This window comes from Hippopotamus amphibius, chromosome 1 (assembly GCF_030028045.1).
Source record: "Hippopotamus amphibius kiboko isolate mHipAmp2 chromosome 1, mHipAmp2.hap2, whole genome shotgun sequence".
In the NCBI taxonomy this organism is placed as follows: Eukaryota; Metazoa; Chordata; class Mammalia; order Artiodactyla; family Hippopotamidae; genus Hippopotamus; species Hippopotamus amphibius.
The window spans coordinates 76,941,796-76,960,193 of record NC_080186.1 but is presented as its reverse complement, the minus strand read 5'-3'; the positions used below and the strand labels follow the sequence as shown (position 1 = coordinate 76,960,193).

Sequence of the window (18,398 nt, the reverse complement as noted above, 5' to 3'; positions counted from 1 at the left end):
CGATGCTCAATATCTACTCACAGAAATTCTGATTTCACTGGGTACAATAAATTTGAGTATAGGACTGTTTTAAATATTCCCCCAGAGTATTCTAATATGCTAGGTACTAAAGATATAAAAATTTAAAACCATATGAAGTTTCTGACTTTAAGAAATTCACTGTGGAGGAAATGAGTAAATTAACTGTCATTTACAATAGAAAGGAATACATACAGTAAAAAGATATTCACGTAGAACAAATAAGGAGGCAAGAAGAGAAAGTGTACCGCAAAAGTCCCCTGGTGATGCTTACTATAAACCAACAAAATAATTTGATAATTTTTTATTTGGTCATAGGATTCTGCTAAACCATGAACAATAGTTCAAAGCCACTGATCTGTAATTTTATCATTGTAAACAATACAATAAAGTGGCTGTTCTGTAATTAATCACCATTATATCTTTAATGCCCCGAACAGTACCTGGGCACATATTACATGCTCAAAAATGCTTGTTAAATAAATGAATGGTTAACAGTAGCATTTAAACTTTCTTTTCTTAAGAAATGGGCTTATAATAGATATCAATGTTGGTTGCAAATTAAAACTAAGCATCATATCTTTGGTGTCAAAGATTTTGATAGAGAAAGCACATATATGTGTTCTACTTCTTCGATGATACAGATTATTTTAAATTAAGATGAGGGGGGGAAAAAAGTACTGACAAGGTAGTTCACTTTCAGTAATCTGGGTTTTCCCAAATAGTGACATAAGAGCCAGTCATTTTGAATTGGACGGTTTGCGTTCCTTTTCAAGAATCTGAAATGTAGGTCGGAGTTTTGCTGACATTTCCATTTGTCTCATCACTGAAAACCTGAAGTGATCTTTGACAGGCAGGCAGTGAGGAGAGAAGACGTGACGCAGGCGACGGGGTAGCAGCCTGGCTCTGGAATTATGTGCCTCAAACAGGTTAAAAGGTAAAGAGACAAGGATCATCTAAATACTCAAAAACAGCTATATTTTCTTTTGGAAATACATGGGCCAATTTGTCTTCTCTTATAAGTTCTTGTGATATTTCATACAGTGGTTACTGATGGAAGTTGAATCTGTAATATTGTCTATCACATCACTGTAAATAATATTATTGCATATGTTCTATTAGGTGAGTAGTTAACTCCTAACTAGGAATATTTTAGGGCTTGTTTTCCCTGCTATTCATAAAGAGAAGACCTACTATTGTTAACACATTATGAAAGGGATCCTTATATTCATAAGTCCTGGGGACCCCAGTTTTTAAAAATGTTATCAGATATCTTGTGCTATTTGATGAGGTATGAGTTTTGTTGTTTATATGAAAGGCTTAAGATTTACTAAAAAGATAAAAATAACTGAATAAGATTGATTATTGAATATTATTCAATAATGTTGGTAACTGATTAACTGAATAACGTAACTCCAGTTGTAAACTAATGGCAATATTGTTTCAAATTGCTATAAGGTGTTTCTTTGGAACTCCCTACAGATAAAAGGGCTTTCTGTAAATTTAACTGGTGATAGCACGTAAGCCTTTGGCTCACTTCCTCTTTCTTCATTTTGAATGCTTTTTTTCTGGAAGTTCTGATATTTTTGGCTTTTCCCGAGTTTTACTTATCAAAGACTAATATTTTGGGAGCCTGATAGGCATGTAAACCTGGTCAGGAGAAGAACTGAGCATCAGGAGTTAGATCAGAAAGAGATTTCTGATGAGAGAGACAAGATTAGGAGGCATTATATTTTATCAAGGGTCAAAATGTCCTACTAAAGTAATTCATAGTGATTTTTGAAGGGTATAAAATTCCACTCTTTCGCTTTACTCCTCTACCTGTATTATACCTCCTCACACTCCAGTGACTGTTCTTTGCCCTGTTTCCTTCCCCCCTCCCTTTCTTTCTTCCTTCTTTCCTTCCTTCTTTTCTTTCTAGTTAAAGGTTCTCAACATAACCAACAACTGTTAGAAAAAAATGTTATGCCTTTTAGTATTGTTATTTTATTAAAATATTACAGTTTAAACATTTTTCATGTTTTTTCTAGAGGGCGACAAAGAGCTTTTTCCTGCTATCAGGCATGAATCAGATCACAATTCAATGGGATGTGGTAATAGCTCTTTATATATTCTTCAACTGGTGTCATGGAGGTACAGTGTTTTGAGTACCTATTACTATTTTTTATTCAAATAAATTATCGAGTGTTTATTATGTTCACGGCATTATGCTAGAGTATCTGGAGAATAAGAAAATATTATATTGGAAAAATTATGTGTACATATAATTATGTGGAATGAAATAAAGTGCAACCTCCCTCCTAATGCAGGATTCCTTTATCAAGCATCCTAACAGACAGATGTCTAATTCTTATGTCAACATTTCCATGAAGGAGCTTATTATTTTGAGTTGGCATATTCTATCTTTGAACATTTTAAACTTATATGATAACTCATCAAACATTTGAACTTAATTCAGTTCCACAAACCATTTATTGATGGCTACTGCGTGTCAGGTGCTGGGCTAAGCTTTGTAGCCCACACAACAACTTTGTGCAGTAGTATTATGTGTCATTACTATTCCTATTTTGTAATTCACACAAAAGTTATGACACAGGCACACACAGCTTTTAGGAGTCCAGGAGGGAGCTCATCAGAAGTTCAGGCAAGGCAGCCACTGGCATTTGAAAGTTTTTACTGGGGGCATAGTGACCTGGGGGCATAGCGACCTAGGAGATAAGCAACACTAAAGCAGGGTTCTAGACCTTGAAGGAAGCTGTGCAAATCATGCAAGTTACTCAGAATAGTGACAAAAGCAAAACTGTCTTCTGTAGGTTGGGACATACATATTTTGGAGATGTAGAAGTAGCCCCACCTTGATATCTAGAATCCTTCCAGCAGGATATAGGACACTTCCAGAGTCAGACCAACAGCTATCCAACTATCCAAGAAGATTTAGTAGAAATAAAACACCAGCTACTTTTTCCAGCTTCTGTAAATATGCAAATGATAAGTAGAACTTCTGTTTATACATCCAACTGATTAAAGAGTAGAGAAATAAGACAAACCTGTGTGATGTGGCATTAGAGACCTTCCAACTGTCCATTAGAAATTATTTTATATATCATTGTTCAATCTGCTATGAATATTTTTAATATCATCCAGACTATCTTTTCCAAGTTTTCTTCTAGAATGATATTTTTACCCCTTTTTAATTGCTTTGCTGCAATAAAAAATATACTGTTTAATATTCCTCTGACCAATCTAAAAAAAATTAACATTTTATATGACATTTTAACATATTAAAAAGAGAAATTAACATATTTCTTATGACTTATTCATATATAATCCATGTCAACTCCTGCTGATTATTGACTTTTTTCTACATACAGAAAAATCATTGACTTATTCATTCTAGAATGTTGTGAAGCTCAGTGGTCCACTGTTTCTGGGGTTATCCTTTATTCCACTTTTGAAAACTAGAACATTTGTCCAAATCGAAAGTCTTCTGACATTTTTGATACTTTCTGTGTATTCTCAAACACTACTCACAATGGTTTCATGGTATTATTCACATATTTTTTAAGGTGCTTAAGATGCAGTTTGTCTGAACTTGAAATTGTTAAACTTATTTAAAGCAGTCAGATGCTTTCTTAAAACTTTTTTTTTTTTTCTTAAAACTTCTTTTCATGTCTTTGGTTTCAATTCCCTATTGATAATGATGGAATTATTTATATCACTACTTCAACATTTAAATATTTATAACTTATATGTAAATGTTCATTACATAAATGGACATATTCAATTACATTTATAGTATAAAAAGGTTAATTCTTTAAGCTCTGAATCCCAAAGATAAGGATTTTTAAAAATCAAATACTGACCTTTCATTATCACTATTTTGATAAAGTTTTAACATAGTCTAATACAGGTATTTCCGGAAAAAGCCTACAATAAATTTTCCTTGATGTGAATTTAATTTAATTGATATTGCATTGCATTGTCATTCAAGTTTATGATAATGACTTCAAATTATTGTTGGTTATAAAAATAATACATTATATAATTTTTAAAACAGAAATATACAATTAAAAATAAAAAATTATTCTAACACAGAGATTATCATTGTTAATATCTCAGTGTATTCCTCTTTAACTAATTCATCTATTTATTTTTAACATAGAGCCTATATTAAATATGTTGTTTTGCAACTTGCTTTTCAGCTTAAAAATATATTCTGAACATTTTCCATATTATTAAATTAATGATGATTTTAAGTAGTTGTCAAGCAATAAATTTTTGCAATTAGTAAGAGTATGATTTTACTCATTAAACTCATAATTTTCTGAGAAAAGTAGCCTTTATCTATAAAAGAATGAAAGATTGATTGAGTAGCTGGAGAATGGGGTTTGGATTCTGCAGTGCCAATTGTTACTCCTAACGTTACCTTTGAAAAACAAGGTAGACTCAAGATGCCTCAGTCCTTACCTTTAAAATAGGAAAGCTAATTATATTTGCTCTTTAGACAGCTAGAGAAGCTGAAAGTTTACTCTAGTCTTGTGTCATGCTACGGAACATCAACAGAATATGGTAAAAACACATCCCGATAATCTAAGCAATTAAATGATACTCTGAGTCCTAAAACTCTTTTCCAATGGAAATTATTCAATTAATCGAAAAAAAATCTTAAATGTGATAGCATGTTCTTCTGAATCTCTGGTTTTAATGTTTTACATGGAATTTTTTATTTTATCTACTTGTTTTCCAGGAATTACAAATATAAACTGCTCTGGACGCATCTGGGTAGAACCAGCCACAATTTTTAAGATGGGTATGAATATCTCTATATATTGTCAAGCAGCAATTAAGAACTGCCAACCAAGGAAACTTTATTTTTATAAAAATGGCATCAAAGAAAGATTTCAGATCATAAGGGTTAATAAAACAACAGCTCGCCTTTGGTATAACAACTTTCTGGAGCCACAAGCCTTTGTGTACTGTACTGCTGAATGTCCCGGATATTTTCAAGAGACACTGATATGTGGAAAAGACATTTCTTCTGGATGTAAGTGTTGGGGTGCATTCAAAATCCAAATGACAGTTAGTCTAACAATTAACTGGCAATTACCGATCTTGTCTAAAAATAGAGGCAAATTGATGTAGTTCACTTCTTCTATTAATTTAATGTAGGAGTTACAAATTCAAATGTCTCGCTGGGCCAGGTTGGTGAAATGTGTGAGTTAAGGAGGCTGGTGGGATCCTTGCAGAGAGGAAAGCACATAGATGGTCTACTGGGCACAGCCACTGCCCAGCTTCAGCATCTATGAGGGCCAAGTATTCTTAGATGTTTTGACTCTTCAAAAGAAGACAGAAGTGTAAACTTTCAGTGTGGACTCTACAAACTTTTAAATGTTGCCAATGCATTCAAAAAATCATTTTTCAACACTAGCCTGCTGCACTTTTCATCTGTTTTTTACTTAACGTTGTTTTCCAAACTATTCAATAATATCAACCTTGAAGCAAGTCCCATTGAGAAATTCTGAGGCTAAGATTTAGGAAGGAAGAAACATTTGCAACATTAGCTTTGTGTCCCTGCTATACTTCTTACCAGCTGTGTGACGTAGGCAAGTTGCTTAACCAGTCTGAACCTCAATTCCATGTTGGAAAAATGAGGCTAATTATACTGGCTATGGTAAGCACCAAATTTTAGTAATTTATTTGAAAGCATGTTATATATACACTTTAAACTACAACATTAATGTGCCTAAACCGTTTTTTTTATTGGAATATAATTGCTTTACACTCTTGTACCAGTTTTTGAGGTACACCAAGGTCAGTCATCTGTATTTACACACATATTCCCGTATCCCCTCCCTCCCTCGACTTCCCCCCACCCTCCCCATCCCAGTCCTCCAAGGCATCATCCATCATCGAGCTGAACTCCCTTTGTTATACAGCAATTTCCCACTGGCTATCTATTTTACAGTTGGTAGTATATATATGTTTATGCTACTCTCTCACTTCATCTCAGCTTCCCCTTCATCCCCCACCTCCCCAAACCTCGAGATCTCCAGTCCGTTCTCTGCATCTGCATCCTTATTCTTGTCTTGTCACTGAGTTCATCAGTACCATTTTTAGATTCCGTATATATGAATTAGCATACAATATTTGTCTTTCTCTTTCTGACTTACTTCACTCTGTATGACAGACTCTAGGTCTATCCACCTCATTACATATAGCTCCATTTCATTCCTTTTTATAGCTGAGTAATATTCCATTGTATACATATGCCACATCTTCTTTTTCCATTCATTTGTTGATGGGCATTAAGGTTGCTTCCATGTCCTGGCTATTGTAAATAGTGCTGCAATAAACATTATGGTACATGTTTCTTTTGGGATTATGGTTTTCTCTGGGTATATGCCCAGGAGTAGGATGACTGGATCATATGGTAGTTCTATTTGTAGTTTTTTAAGGAACCTCCAAATTGTTTTCCATAGTGGCTGTACCAACTTACAGTCCCACCAACAGTGCAGGAGAGTTCCCTTTTCTCCACACCCTCTCCAACATTTGTTGTTTCCAGATTTTGTGATGATGGCCATTCTGATCAGTGTGAGGTGATAACTCCTTGTGGCTTTGACTTGCATTTCTCTGATAATTAGTGATGTTGAACATCTTTTCATGTGTTTGTTGGCCATCTGTATGTCTTCTTTGGAGAAATGTCTGTTTACGTCTTCCGCCCATTTGTGGATTGCATTATTTACTTTTTTGGTATGAAGCTGCATGAGCTGCTTGTATATTTTGGAGATTAATCCTTTGTCCGTTGTTTCATTGGCTAGTATTTTCTCCCATTCTGAGGGTTCCCTTCTTGTCTTGTTTATGGTTTCTTTCGCTGTGCAAAAGCTTTTAAGTTTCATGAGGTCCCATTTGTTTGTTCTTGATTTTATTTCCATGATTCTAGGAGGTGGGTCAGAAAGGATCTTGCTTTGATGTATGTCATAGAGTGTTCTGCCTATGTTTTCCTCTAGGAGTTTTATGGTGTCTGGCCTTACATGTAGGTCTTTAATCCATTTGGAGTTTATTTCTGTGTATGATGTTAGGTAGTGTTCTAATTTCATTCTTTTACATGTTGCTGTCCAATTTTCCCAGCACCACTTATTGAAGAGGCTGTCTTTTTTCCATTGTATATTCGTGCCTCCTTTGTCAAAGATAAGGTGCCCATATGTGTTTGGGCTTACCTCTGAGTTCTCTGTTCTGTTCCATTGATCTTCCTTTCTAATTTTGTGCCAGTACCATACAATCTTGATCACTATGTCCTTGTAGTATAGTTTGAAGTCAGGAAGCCTGATTCTACCAACTCCATTTTTCCTTCTCAAGATTGCTTTGTTTATTCGGGGTCTTTTGCATTTCCATACAAATCATAAGATTTCTTGCTCTAGTTCTGTGAAAAATGCCATTGGTAATTTGATCGTTATTACATTGAATCTGTAAATTGCTTTGGGTAGTACAGTCATTTTCACTATGTTGATTCTTCCAATCCAGGAACATGGTATGTCCCTCCATCTGTTTGTGTCGTCTTTGATTTCTTTCATCAGTGTCTTAAAGTTTTCTGCATACAGATCTTTTTCCTCCTTAGGCAGGTTTATTCCTAGGTATTTGATTCTTTTGGTTGCAATGGTGAATGGGAGAGTTTCCTTAATTTCTCTTTCTGCTCTTCCATTGTTAGTGTATAGGAATGCACAAGATTTCTGTGCATTAATTTTGTATCCTGCTACTTTACTAAATTCATCAATTAGTGCTAGCGGTTTTCTGGTAGAATCTTTAGGGTTTTCTATGTATAATATCATGTCATCTGCAAAGAGTGACAATTTTACTTCTTCTTTTCCAAGCTGGATTCCTTTTATTTCTTTTTCTTCTCTGATTGCTGTGGCTAAAACTTCCAAAACTATGTTGAATAATAATGGTGAGAGTGGACACCCTTGTCTTGTTCCTGTTCTTAGAGGGAATTCTTTCAGTTTTTCCCCATTTAGCACGATGTTGGCTTTTGGTTTCTCATATATGGCTTTTATTGTGTTGAGGTAATTTCCTCCTATGCCCATTTTCTGGAGAGCTTTTATCACAAATGGATGTTGAATTTTGTCAAAAGCTTTTTCTGCATCTATTGAGATGATCATATGGTTTTTATCCTTCAGTTTGTTGATATGATGTATCACATTGATTGATTTGCGTATATTGAAGAATCATTGCATCCCAGGGATAAACCCCACTTGATCACGGTGTATGATTTTTCCTAAACCCTTTTATTTATTTATTTTTTTTTATAGAAATTTATAACTCACCACTTTAGGTGTTGTTTATTTTTTTTTTTTTTGAGGGGGGTATGCCAGGTTCAATCATCTGTTTTTATACACATATCCCCGTATTCCCTCCCTTCCTTGACTCCCCCCACCTCGAGTCCCCCCCACCCTCCCCGCCCCAGTCCTCTAAGGCATCTTCCGTCCTCGAGTTGGACTCCCTTTGTTATACAACATCTTCCCACTGACTATTTTACAGTTGGTAGTATATATATGTCTGTGCTACTCTCTCGCTTCGTCTCAGTTTCCCCTTCACCCCCCGCCCCCTCCCATACCTCGAGTTCTCCAGTCCATTCTCTGTATCTGCATCCTTGTTCTTGTCACTGAGTTCATCAGCACCATTTTTAGATTCCGTATATGTGAGTTAGCATACAATATTTGTCCTTCTCTTTCTGACTTACTTCACTCTGTATGACAGATTGTAGTTCTATCCACCTCATTACATATAGCTCCATCTCATCCCTTTTTATAGCTGAGTAATATTCCATTGTATATATATGCCACATCTTCTGTATCCATTCATTTGTTGATGGGCATTTAGGTTGCTTCCATGTCCTGGCTATTGTAGATAGTGCTGCAATAAACATTATGGTACAAGTTTCTTTTGGGATTATGGTTTTCTCTGGGTATATGCCCAGTAGTGGGATTACTGGATCATATGGTAGTTCTATTTGTAGTTTTTTAAGGAACCTCCAAATTGTTTTCCACCTAAACCCTTTTAAATGCATCCTTTTGATAAAACATGGGGAGATTATAATACAATTCTCTGCTCCTAAAGTCACTGCCCCAATTGTGAATCATTGTGTTTCTTACTATAATTATTAAGGAAAAAATTAATTATTAATTTTTAAAATATTTGCTAGATTCAATTTGTCTTCATAGTATTCTGAAGGTGTTTAAACTACTATAGTAATATGGGCTGGCTTGTATAATTATATACTTAATTCTTTATTTTTCTTTTTTAATTTTAATACTCATGCAGATTTTTTTTAACTTTTTAACTTTTTAACAATTTATTTATTGGCTGCATTGGGTGTGCACGTTGGCTTTCTCTAGTTGTGGCGAGTAGGGCTACTCTTCATTGCAGTGCACAGGCTTCCCATTGCGGTGGCTTCTCTTGTTGCAGAGCACAGGCTCTAAGCGTGTGGGCTTCAGTAGTTGTGGCACAAGGGCTCAATAGTTGTGGCTCGCGGGCTCTAGAGCACAGGCCCAGTAGTTGCGGTTCATGGACTTTATTGGTCTGAGGTATGTGGGATCTTCCTGGACCAGGGGTCAAACCTGTGTCCTCTGCATTGGCAGGTGGATTCTTAACCACTGCACCATGAGGGAAGTCCCTGTACTTAATTCTTGGTTCTACTATTATGAAGGAAAAGTTAGTAAGTTCAGCACTGTTTTAACCCAGAGATTCATCCTACAGCATCTTGGCCCATTTTCAGTGAAAGATAGAGGGCTTTGGGTCTTTGTCATGCTCCCTTTCTCCATACTTTTGAGAATCAGGTCTGAGTTCTTCTTCCTCATCTCCAGTCCTCAGATAGAGCAAACCCACCTGGCCACCTCCCCTGCCCCTACAGGGGATGCCTGAGAAGCAGGAGGCTTCCTTGTTCTCAAGTAAGGCCATGGTCCTGCTGGCACCTTGATTGCCGTGATTTCTAAGAGAGAAGAGCTGTAGGAGGTGGTAGATGTGAACTAAGGAAGGAAATTAGTAGGTTTTGGAGTCAAAAAACTCATGCCCTAAAATAATAAATAATATGCTAAACTTGCCCTAAATTGTGGGAGTTGAAACCACAAGTAGACATCTTATCTGATGTCTGAGGACTTCTTAGCTTGTCCACATCCTCAGGAAACAGAAATAACCCTTCATGCTTAAATACTTTCCTATTTATCCTTTGGAGGTGGGGGAGGGATGTTGAGAGAATATTTCTTTGGAGGGCAAATGAGCAACTTTCACGGTTGTGGGGAAAGGTTAGTTTTTAATTTAAGCCAGAGTAAGAAGGGAGGCAAAAGAAGTACACCTGCTTCCCTCTGTTGCAGTTTGGGTGACAGATTATTGTCAACAACTCTCCCAGTGTTGGCTGAGGCCTTCTGCCCCCAAACACAACCACCAGGTGAGGTTTAGGGCCAGGGAATGGCCTTTTCTCCCCTTCTAGGACAACATATTAGAAGCACTTATATTTTCTGCTGACGGCTGCTTAGAAAGAACATCAACCTTTCCACTAACTTACCTTGTGAGTTGGAATTTCTTACATAGACCTCTGGTTATGAGTGTGAAATTGTAACTGCCATGTAAGAATTTACTCAAACCCCTGGATTCAAGAACCCCTGTGTTCTTGGGCTTTGAATTCTTAGCAAACAAAACTTCCTATTTAAGTAGGTCAAGTAAAGTTTTTTGAGGGTTTTTGTGGTATTCTAGAAATCACATTGCTTTCACTGGATCACTCTGATTACAGGATATTCATCCTGTGAGCTTTACTGTGTCAACTTATCATCACTGTTCTGAACAAAATGATTATGTCTATTTTTTCAGACTGGAGATAGATCATAAAAGACAGAGAAGATGAATGAGTCGTTGCTTTTCCTAAAAAAGATATCTAAACATATTAAAAAGGTTCTGTACTTTAATGTGTAATTTGTGAAATACAAACTATTATTATCACAGTTTTCGTTTTTAGCCATAATCTTAAAAACTTCCTAGATTCTTATCTGCACACACACTATGAAAAGTATTCTATCAGAGTTACACCAATCACAGGATGAAACACTATAAAATGTCTCTATTCATTTAAAAACACCAGATCAAACTATTCATGAAACAGGCATGTTCCCATGTAATCATTTATTTAAAAGTTTAAATATCTTTGACTTAAATTTTAACCATCTTTCATCTCTACTTGTCATCATGATGAAAGCAGACGTGTTATCCAATAAAAGGCAATGAATACTCGTCTTTAACATTGCTACTGGGCTTCCTAGGTGGCGCAGTGGTTAAGAATCCGCCTGCCAATGCAGAGGTCACGGGTTCGATCCCAGCTCCTGGAAGATCCCACATGCCGCGGAGCAACTAAGCCTGTGTGCCAAACAAAACAAAACAAAAAAACATTGCTACTAAGCCTCATTAGTGACACCATAGGCTGGTCTGTGCGCTCCTTAGGTGAGGAATTACCGAGTTATCTTTGCCAGAAGTATTGACTTTCTTTTCATTTTAAATTCTTCTCATTATCATTTTATTAATCAAGCCAATCAAGTCATGAAATAAACTTTACTAAGCTGGTATGCACATGGTTGGTATGCACCAAAAATGTGTTGAATGATAGAAATTCAGAGAAGAGGGGATCACAGACTGTGCCTTCAAGAAGCTCTCATTAGAAAATGATACTTGGCTAAACTGAATTAACAAGAAACCTGGCCTGTGAATAGTGAGGGACCCAATGGTACGGGAGAGATGCGATTGGTGGGAGTGAGCAGAGTATTCTCTCGTATCTGGCTGTTCAGCAGGTTTTTATCCACGGACATTTAATAACCTGGCAATGAGATCTAAAAACAATTCGGTCTTATGCTTATAACCATATTCACATTCCCATCTTTACATAGCTTCACATTAACAAATAGTGTGTTTATTTGCTTGTGTGTGTATAATCTACTTGTTCTTTTGCAAAGTTAATTAGTTACCAGACATTTCAGAGAGAATGCTGTAGAATAACAAATAGCGCAAAAGACTGACAGTTGTCTTTCACGATAGCCCAATCAATGATACTCTGTCTGAAACCAGAGGGAAAAATGAACACCAATCACTGATGGAAAAATTAGCATAAATCACTGAGAGACCCCAACTCAATTAATATCCAAAATGATTTAAATTTGTTTCCACAGCTACCTCCTTTAAAGTTCAAATAAAACTTAGAGATTTCTTTTATCCTACTTGGAGTCCCGTTTCTCCCCATTGTAACTTGATACTACAATTCACAAAAATGTTCTAAAGAATTTTAGTGTGTTCTTACTGTTTGAAAATATGTTTTTTAATTGTAAAATCAAATTGGATTCATGTAGAAAGTTTAAAAATTTTGAACCAACAAAAAAGAAATATCCATCATTTCTATAATCCCATAATCTCACTACTAACAGACTCTTTCTTTAACAATTTGGAATATGACTTTCAAGTTTCAGTCTTTCTCTCTCTCTACCCCTCTCTAGCTCTCTGTTTGTCTCTCAAATGAGATGACTATACTATACTATTTTGAAACCTATTTTTTTCACTATATCATATGGCCAGTACTTACTTACTTAATTAAACATATTTCTAGTGACTTCCAAAGGCCAGATACCTAAATTGTCTTCTACAACTTTGTTTTGGGATGTATTTTAGTAGTGTATTTTGGGGTGTTAAGGTGGTCTCCAATTCAAGTGGTCTCAATTATGAACAACACTTTGAGGCAAACCCTTTTCAGCCAAATATTTTTGTATACCTATGAACATTTCAGCAAGCATGCATTCCTAGATTTAAAATTGCTGAGTTGCAAGATATTACTCCCGCTTTTAAAGACTGTGATATGTAAAGTGTGTTGCCAAAACTCGGCTTCTGTTCACCAGTGCTGAATAGAAACGTGGAGACAGAGATTTGGGTGAACTAGAAAAGAGTAGCTTTTATTGCTTTGGCAGGCAAAGGGGGCCACAGCGGACTAATGCCCTCAAGACTGTGTGACCCCCGCCAGAGGGGGCAGTGAGGAGTTTTATAGTGCGCAAGGAGCAGGGTGTGATCAGCTCGTGGACAATTCTCAGATTGGATGGCATCAGGTGAAGTTTCAAGCATCATCAACCTTCTGGTTTCAATCAGTCTAGTCTATGTTGTTATGGTCAGCAGTTTTCATGTGGTGGTGGGGGGTCTGCTTCCTGTAAAAACAACTTAAGAATGTCTGTCAGGCTTTTATCTATATCTTTCAGGGAACTGGGAGTTGGGTGATTCTGTTATGTGGCAGAATTATAGTCTAAATTGTTACCAGTTCCTCAGCCCAACAGCTATTCTTTGTTTCTACATCTTCACATTTCCCAATCATTAACTCTTTTGTTTGTTTGTTTGTTTTTGTTTGTTTGCTTGTTTGTTTAAGCTCTTTAATGGAATATATTTGCTTTACACTCTTGTACCAGTTTTTGAGGTACACCAAAGTGAATCAGCTGTATTTATACATATATCCCCATATCCCCTCCCTCCTGAGACTCCCTCCCACCCTCCCTGTCCTGGGCCTCTAAAGCATCACCCATGATCGAGTTGATCTCCCTTTGTTATACAGCAGCTTCCCACTAGCTATTTTACAGTTGGTAGTGTATCTATGTCTATGCTACTCTCTCACTTCATCCCAGCTTCCCATTCACCCCCTACCCCAGCCCCGTGTCCTCAAGTCCATTCTCTACATCTGCATCTCCACTCTTGTCCTGTCACTGGGTTCATCAGTACCATTTCTTCAGATTCCATATATATGAGTTAGCATACTGTATTTGTTTTTCTCTTTCTGGCTTACTTCACTCTGTATGACAGACTCTAGGTCTATCCACCTCACTACAAATAACTCAATTTCATTCCTTCTTATGGCTGAGTAATATTCCACTGTGTATATGTGCCACATCTTCTTTATCCGTTCATCTGTTGATGGGCATTTAGGTGGCTTCCATGCCCTGGCTATTGTAAATAGTGCTGCAATAAACATTATGGTACATGTTTCTTTTGGGATTATGGTTTTCTCTGGGTATATGCCTAGGAGTGGGATGACTGGATCATATGGTAGTTCTATTTGTAGTTTTTTAAGGAACCTCCAAATTGTTTTCCATAGTGGCTATACCAACTTACAGTCCCACCAACAGTGCAGGAGAGTTCCCTTTTCTCCACACCCTCTCCAACATTTGTTGTTTCCAGATTTTGTGATGATGGCCATTCTGATCAGTGTGAGGTGATAACTCCTTGTGGCTTTGACTTGCATTTCTCTGATAATTAGTGATGTTGAACATCTTTTCATGTGTTTGTTGGCCATCTGTATGTCTTCTTTGGAGAAATGTCTGTTTACGTCTTCCGCCCATTTGTGGATTGCATTATTTACTTTTTTGGTATGAAGCTGCATAAGCTGCTTGTATATTTTGGAGATTAATCCTTTGTCCGTTGTTTCATTGGCTAGTATTTTCTCCCATTCTGAGGGTTCCCTTCTTGTCTTGTTTATGGTTTCTTTCGCTGTGCAAAAGCTTTTAAGTTTCATGAGGTCCCATTTGTTTGTTCTTGATTTTATTTCCATGATTCTAGGAGGTGGGTCAGAAAGGATCTTGCTTTGATGTATGTCATAGAGTGTTCTGCCTATGTTTTCCTCTAGGAGTTTTATGGTGTCTGGCCTTACATGTAGGTCTTTAATCCATTTGGAGTTTATTTCTGTGTATGATGTTAGGTAGTGTTCTAATTTCATTCTTTTACATGTTGCTGTCCAATTTTCCCAGCACCACTTATTGAAGAGGCTGTCTTTTTTCCATTGTATATTCGTGCCTCCTTTGTCAAAGATAAGGTGCCCATATGTGTTTGGGCTTACCTCTGAGTTCTCTGTTCTGTTCCATTGATCTACCTTTCTAATTTTGTGCCAGTACCATACTGTCTTGATCACTGTGGCCTTGTAGTATAGTTTGAAGTCAGGAAGCCTAATTCCACCAACTCCATTTTTCCTTCTCAAGATTGCTTTGTCTATTCGGGGTCTTTTGCGTTTCCATACAAATCGTAAGATTTATCGTTCTAGTTTTGTGAAAAATGCCATTGGTAATTTGATAGGGATTGAGTTGAATGAGTCAGCATTTTATTTCAAAAGACAAGGACACAGGGGCTTGTACATGGTTTCAAGCGCTCTCTGTAAAGGTTGTACCAATTTGCATTCCCACCAGCAGTGTGTTAGATGATTTCCCTGAGTCCATTTCAGTACTGTGGGTTACAATTTTTCAAAATACTTGCCAATTTGATAGATCTAAATGACATCTATTTTTGGTTTAATTTGCAATAAGGATAAATTTTTTCATATATTTATTTCTTATTTTATAAGTAGTATTCTTGGTAGATGATTTACAGGTGAAGTTCAAGAATATATTTGTATTTAAGATCAATCTTTGGGTATAACTTCAGGTGCATAAATGTCTGTATTCTTATTCTTGCTGAGCCTCATCCTTTCCCTTTTTTTTTAATGGGAAAGAATTATCATTTTCTTTTCTTTTTTTTTTTTGGCTGCGCCTCAAGGCATGTGGGATCTTAGTTCCCTGAGCAGATATCAAACCCCTGCCCCTTGCAGTGAAAGCACAGAGTCTTAATCACTGGACTGCCAGGGAAATCCCTCTTGTCATTTTCTGAGTAGTCAAGTTTCCCAGGCAGTATTGCAAATGTAGGCACAAGCTGAGAGCCACACCTAAAAAGTGAGCATACGGTAAACACTCAGTATTTCCATACGTCTTTTTTGACCTTGACTCTTGGTAATTTATTATTGGATGATGCACCTGAAAATTCCAGATGCAGTTCTATAGTTGATGGGGTTTCATAGGCTTCAGAGTCTCCAAGAGCTCAAACGATGTCATCAGAACTCTCTCATCTTTTTTCATCTCTTGGGTTTTGTTTTCCCCTGTGTTGGCTTGATTCTTCTTCTTCTTCTTTTTTTTTTTTTTTGGCTCACAGGCTTAGTTGCTCCGTGGCATGTGGGATCTTCCTGGAGCAAGGATCGAACCTATGTCCCCTGCGTTGGCAGGCAGATTCTTAACCACTGTGCCACCTAGGAAGCCTGGCTTGATTCTTAAATAGACTGTTTCACTATGACAGCAAGATAGCCATCAACAATTCACAGTTCACATGTTACTCAGAGATAGCAATTTCAGTGGGGGAGAGAGCACCTCATTTACAATGGCTCCAGAAGAAGATCCTTGGATAATTCTGATTGGTTCATCTTGAGCCATGTGTTCATTCCCAAGGGAAATACTCTGATTAGCCAGCCTAGGTCAAGGGCACACTTCTGTGTGATTGATAGCCCTTCGCATAGGGGTGGAGTGCAGATGAGGTTGGAAGTGAGGGAGATGTCAGTTCTCAAAGGGAAAGATGGTAGCAGACAAAAACTAACAATGTTCTCTATAATATGGCCACTCAGAGAAAGAGTTGAGGGCATGGGAGAAGGGAGAAAGAGAGAGAAACTAGAAATAGAATTCCGTGAATGCCAAAAATTTTTTAATCTTTTTTTGTAGTAAAATGTACCATTTTAACTATTCTTAAGTGCACAGTTCTGTGTCATTAAGTATACATTCACATCATTGTGCAACCATCACCACCATCCATTTCTAGAACTTTTTCATCTTACAAAACTGAAATGCTGTACCCATTAAACAACAGCTAAGCATTTCCCCCATCTCCCCAGCCACCACCATTCTATTTTCAGTCTCTGTGAGTTTGACTGTTCTAGATACCTCCTATAAGTGGAATCATATATTGTTTGTCCTTTCGTGTCTGGCTTATTTTATGTAGCATAATGTTATCAAGGTTCATCCATATTGTAGCATGTGTAAGAATCCCCTTTCTTTTAAAGGCTGAGTAATACTCCATTGTATGTATGAACACAAAACTTTTAAAGTGGGTAAGTGGAATACGTGCTGGAGGAGGAGATAGTTCCCAGAGTAGAAGAAAAACACCATGGAGAACCCTTTCACAAGAGCCAAAGGCAGAGAGGTTTCAAGGTGACAGTGACCAAAATAGCAAATGCTGCAGAGGTCAAGCTGGATGAAAACCTCACAGAAATCATGGGATTTGTGGATTAGAAAGTCACTGATGCCCTTAACAACAGTGGTTTTAGTGGAATTGTCGGTCTGAATCTTGATTGTTTGGGGTTCAAGTGTAAATGGGAGTTGAGGAAAAAGACCAGTATAATGGACTTTAAAAAAAAAAACAAGCTGTTTTGAAAAGGAGAAAGATACATTGGCAGCTGAGGAGAGAGAATTTGGGGAGGAGTTTTGTTTTGTTTTTTTTTTTGGATGGGAGGAACTTGGTCACCTTAGTATCCCCAAAGGAGGGGAGAATATTGTAAAGTATGTGGAGAAAAGTAGCGATGTTTGAGGGCAAAGTGGGTTGCAAGGTGAGCTGGTGGCAATGGAACAGGGGAGGTGCTGTGCGCTGATTGGCCTGGTTTTCCAAATAAAATGGAAAGTTTATCAACTAACTATAGAAAATTTTATATTTCTGTGGTGGCTCCTAAGTGATACATTTTGTTGCAGATCCACCAGATGTCCCTGACAAAGTAACCTGTGTCATTTATGAATATTCAGGCAACATGACTTGTACCTGGAACCCCGGGAAGCCCACCTACATAGACACAAAGTATGTGGTGTCCGTGAAGAGGTAGGTTCCTTCCTAACAGTCTAACCTGAGCAATTCCACTCCAGTCCAGCCAGTGTTGTGCCTCCAGCAGAGATCCAAGAAATCAGCTTCAAACATTAAACGCATCCTTATTAACTCAACTCCCTAATTATGATCAAGGAAGCTACAAAAACCCTCTGCAGGCCATTAATATTTTCACTGTGGGGCAATGTGTTCCATAATCTTTCTACTCTTTTTACTCATTGCAGGTAATTGGGTGCAAGGGCCTAATAGGACACGGCACAGCACAGTTGTTATTTTTTTTAATACATCTTTATTGGAATATAATTGCTTTACAATGTTGTGTTAGTTTCTGCTACACAACAAAGTGTATGTATTTATACATATATCCCCATATCCCCTCCCTCTTGAATCTCCCTCCCACCCTCCCCATCCCACCCCTGCAGGTCGTCACAAAGCACCAAGCTGATCTCCCCATGCTATGCAGCAGCTTCCCACTAGCTATCTATTTTACATTTGGTAGTGTTTATATGTCAATGCTACTCTCTCACTACATCCCAGCTTCACCTTCCCTGCCCCCCCCGCCATGTCCTCAAGTCCATTTATTTTCTATGTGTGCGTCTTTATTCCTGCCCTGTCACTAGGTTCATCAGTACCATTTTCTAGATTCCATATACATGTGTTAGCATACG

At 37.3% G+C, this 18,398-nt stretch overlaps 2 protein-coding genes across 4 annotated transcripts in view; one reads left to right on the top strand and one right to left on the bottom strand.

Moving 5' to 3' along the window:
• The window catches only part of C1H1orf141 (chromosome 1 C1orf141 homolog), a 205,821-nt gene that overhangs the window by 90,959 nt on the left and 96,464 nt on the right, over positions 1–18,398 (bottom strand). The window lies entirely within an intron of this gene.
• IL23R (interleukin 23 receptor) overlaps positions 2,082–18,398 on the top strand; it is a 67,981-nt gene continuing 51,664 nt past the window's right edge. Inside the window, exons 1-3 of the mRNA XM_057716977.1 lie at positions 2,082–2,151; positions 4,766–5,062; positions 17,604–17,727. Of these exons, the coding sequence (XP_057572960.1) occupies positions 2,082–2,151; positions 4,766–5,062; positions 17,604–17,727 (491 nt within the window). The remainder of the gene's footprint in view (positions 2,152–4,765; positions 5,063–17,603; positions 17,728–18,398) is intronic.